Below are 2,511 nucleotides of genomic sequence, written 5' to 3'. Positions count from 1 at the left end.
TTTTAATAATTTTATTATTAGTTTTATAATATTTTAGCTCATGTTTGATCTTATAAACATCTGTGATTAGTTTTACACATCACAGATGTTCCAATTTGTTTGATGGTTTATTTCAACAGTTTGTACAGTTGATTAGCTGATGTTTGATCTTATAAAATTATTATTCTAAAATCATTCTATTTGAATTTCATTTTTGATTCTTGTAGAATGGAGGTTGATTCAAGTGGTTGTGACAATTCTTTAGTAAATGAGGGTGAACAAGTTGAATCTGATTTCCGACCCCCTCAAAAACAAGTTGAAGAACCGAAGAAGGGTATGTGTTTTAGCTCAAGGGAAGAAGTGTACACATTTTATGCCACATATGCTAAGCATGTTGGCTTTTCTATAGCTCATAGAGCACAACATTTTGGAGATGATGGCGAATTAAAAAACTTTGCAATTGAATGTTCTCGAGCGGGGGAGAGAAAAAAGAAATCAGAAGTGAACCCTTTGAAGCCATCTTTGTCCACAAAAATTGGTTGCAAAGCAAGGGTACGAGGTACTCTACAAAAGAATGGGACATATATGTTAACCACAGTTAACGTTGAGCATAATCATGAGTTGATTCCCACAGACTCTCGTCATTTTGCAATGAATAAGAAAATTCATACTCCTGTGAAGAGAAGATTAGAAATCAATGATGAAGCAGGGATTGGGGTGTCTAGGAACTATCATTCAATGGTTGTTGAAGCGGGGGGATACGAGTCATTGACATTTGATGAGCGAGATGCAAGGAATTACATCAATAGAGCTAGAAGATTAAGGCTTGGTGAAGGTGATGCCGAATCACTTCAAAGTTATTTTATGAGGATGCAAGCACATAGTGAGAAATTTTTTTATGTGATTGATGTTGATGAGGAGTTTCGCATTAGAAACTTGTTTTGGGCTGATGCAAGGAGTCGGGCTATGTATGAATCATTTGGAGATGTTGTTTCATTTGACACAACTTATCTGACGAACAAATATGACATGCCATTTGCTCCATTTGTAGGAGTCAATCACCATGGACAGTCTATTTTGCTTGGTTGTGGATTGTTATCTAGTGAAGACACCGACACATTTGTTTGGCTATTTAAGTCGTGGTTAAGTTGCATGTCAAATAAACCTCCAAAAGCTATCATAACTGATCAGTGCAGAGCTATGCAAAATGCTATAGAAATTGTCTTTCTACAGGCCCGGCATCGATGGTGCTTATGGCATGTAATGAAGAAAATACCGGAGAAGTTGAAAGGATATGCTCAGTATGAACCCACGAAGTTGGCTATGCAAAATGCAATTTATGATTGTTTGACAACAGATGAATTTGAGGAAAAATGGGAAGAGATGCTTACTAAATTCAATCTTTATGATAATGACTGGTTGGGGGTACTATATCATGAGCGGCATCGATGGGTTCCTGTATATGTTAAAGACATTTTTTGGGCTGGCATGTCAACAACACAACGAAGTGAAAGCATGAATGCTTTTTTCGATGAATATGTCAACCCGAAGACTACATTAAAACAATTTGTTGAACAATATGACAATGCGTTGAGAAGTAAGGTAGAGAAAGAGAAGAAATCAGACTTCAAGTCTCGACACAAATTGTTTGATTGTCTAACTATATATGGCTTCGAGAAGCAGTTTCAACAAAGCCTACACCAATGCAAAATTCAAAGAAGTTCAAGGAGAGTTGAAGAGATTAGTGTACTGTCAAGCCGTGATTGTCAGAGAGGAGGGAGCAATTTGTACATATAATTTCCAAGAAGCGATGGTAGTTTGTGACAAGATGAAGCATGTGGACTTTGTTGTGTATTTTAATTCAATTGAATGTGAAGTTCAGTGTATGTGTCGGTTGTTTCAATTTAGAGGGATTATGTGTGCTCACTCACTCGCGGTGCTTGTAAGAAGGTGCATAAATGAGGTGCCAAGTAAGTATATTTTGCCACGTTGGAGGAAAGATTTGGTTCGAGAGTACACATGCATCAAAACCACGTACACTGGCTTTGGAGATGATTTCAATACAAGTTGTTATGAGAGGATGAACAAGAAATTGATCGCCATTATACAACTTGCTGGTAATTCGGAAGGGAAAATTAAAATTATAGACCATGGGTTGGATGAAATGAAGGATAGAGTCATGCACGATGAATCGGGTGATGGGAGTAATTTACCACCTTCTACTAATAGGATACCATCTTCTACAAAAAGTCCAATTGCCACCGGATGTACATCGGGTGCTAGTACGAGGAAGGTGGTTAGTCCTTTGGTTGTTCGGCGAAGAGGCCGTCCAGTAACGAAACGAAAGGTTGCCAAAGTAGATCAAATAGTTAATTGGTTCAAGGCAACGGCAAAAAAACAAACAAAAGCAAAGGTAAATTGTATATGGAATTGAACTTGTTTTTTATTTTTTTAACAAATTCTTTTCAACTACATTTTTACAAACTCTTGAACCAATATAGGCTGCTAAGGTTCTTCAATTTGAAGCTCAAG

The 2,511-nt window shown here is 37.1% G+C and overlaps 1 protein-coding gene across 1 annotated transcript; it reads left to right on the top strand.

Moving 5' to 3' along the window:
* The first annotated feature begins 207 nt into the window (after positions 1-207).
* Positions 208-1,776, top strand: LOC145815976 (protein FAR-RED IMPAIRED RESPONSE 1-like). The gene has a single exon (XM_082912252.1). The coding sequence runs from the start codon at positions 208-210 to the stop codon at positions 1,774-1,776; it is 1,569 nt and encodes a 522-aa protein (XP_082768378.1).
* Positions 1,777-2,511: the final 735 nt, after the last annotated feature.

This window comes from Camellia sinensis, chromosome 2 (genome assembly GCF_055761805.1).
Source record: "Camellia sinensis isolate YWXY chromosome 2, ASM5576180v1, whole genome shotgun sequence".
Lineage (NCBI taxonomy): Eukaryota > Viridiplantae > Streptophyta > Magnoliopsida > Ericales > Theaceae > Camellia > Camellia sinensis.
The sequence above is the reverse complement of the archived record's forward strand: the minus strand, read 5'-3'. Positions and strand labels throughout refer to the sequence as shown.

Excerpts from the sequence above, each read along its gene's own strand:
- LOC145815976 (XM_082912252.1), top strand. The coding sequence starts at position 208 with ATGGAGGTTGATTCAAGTGGTTGTGACAATTCTTTAGTAAATGAGGGT.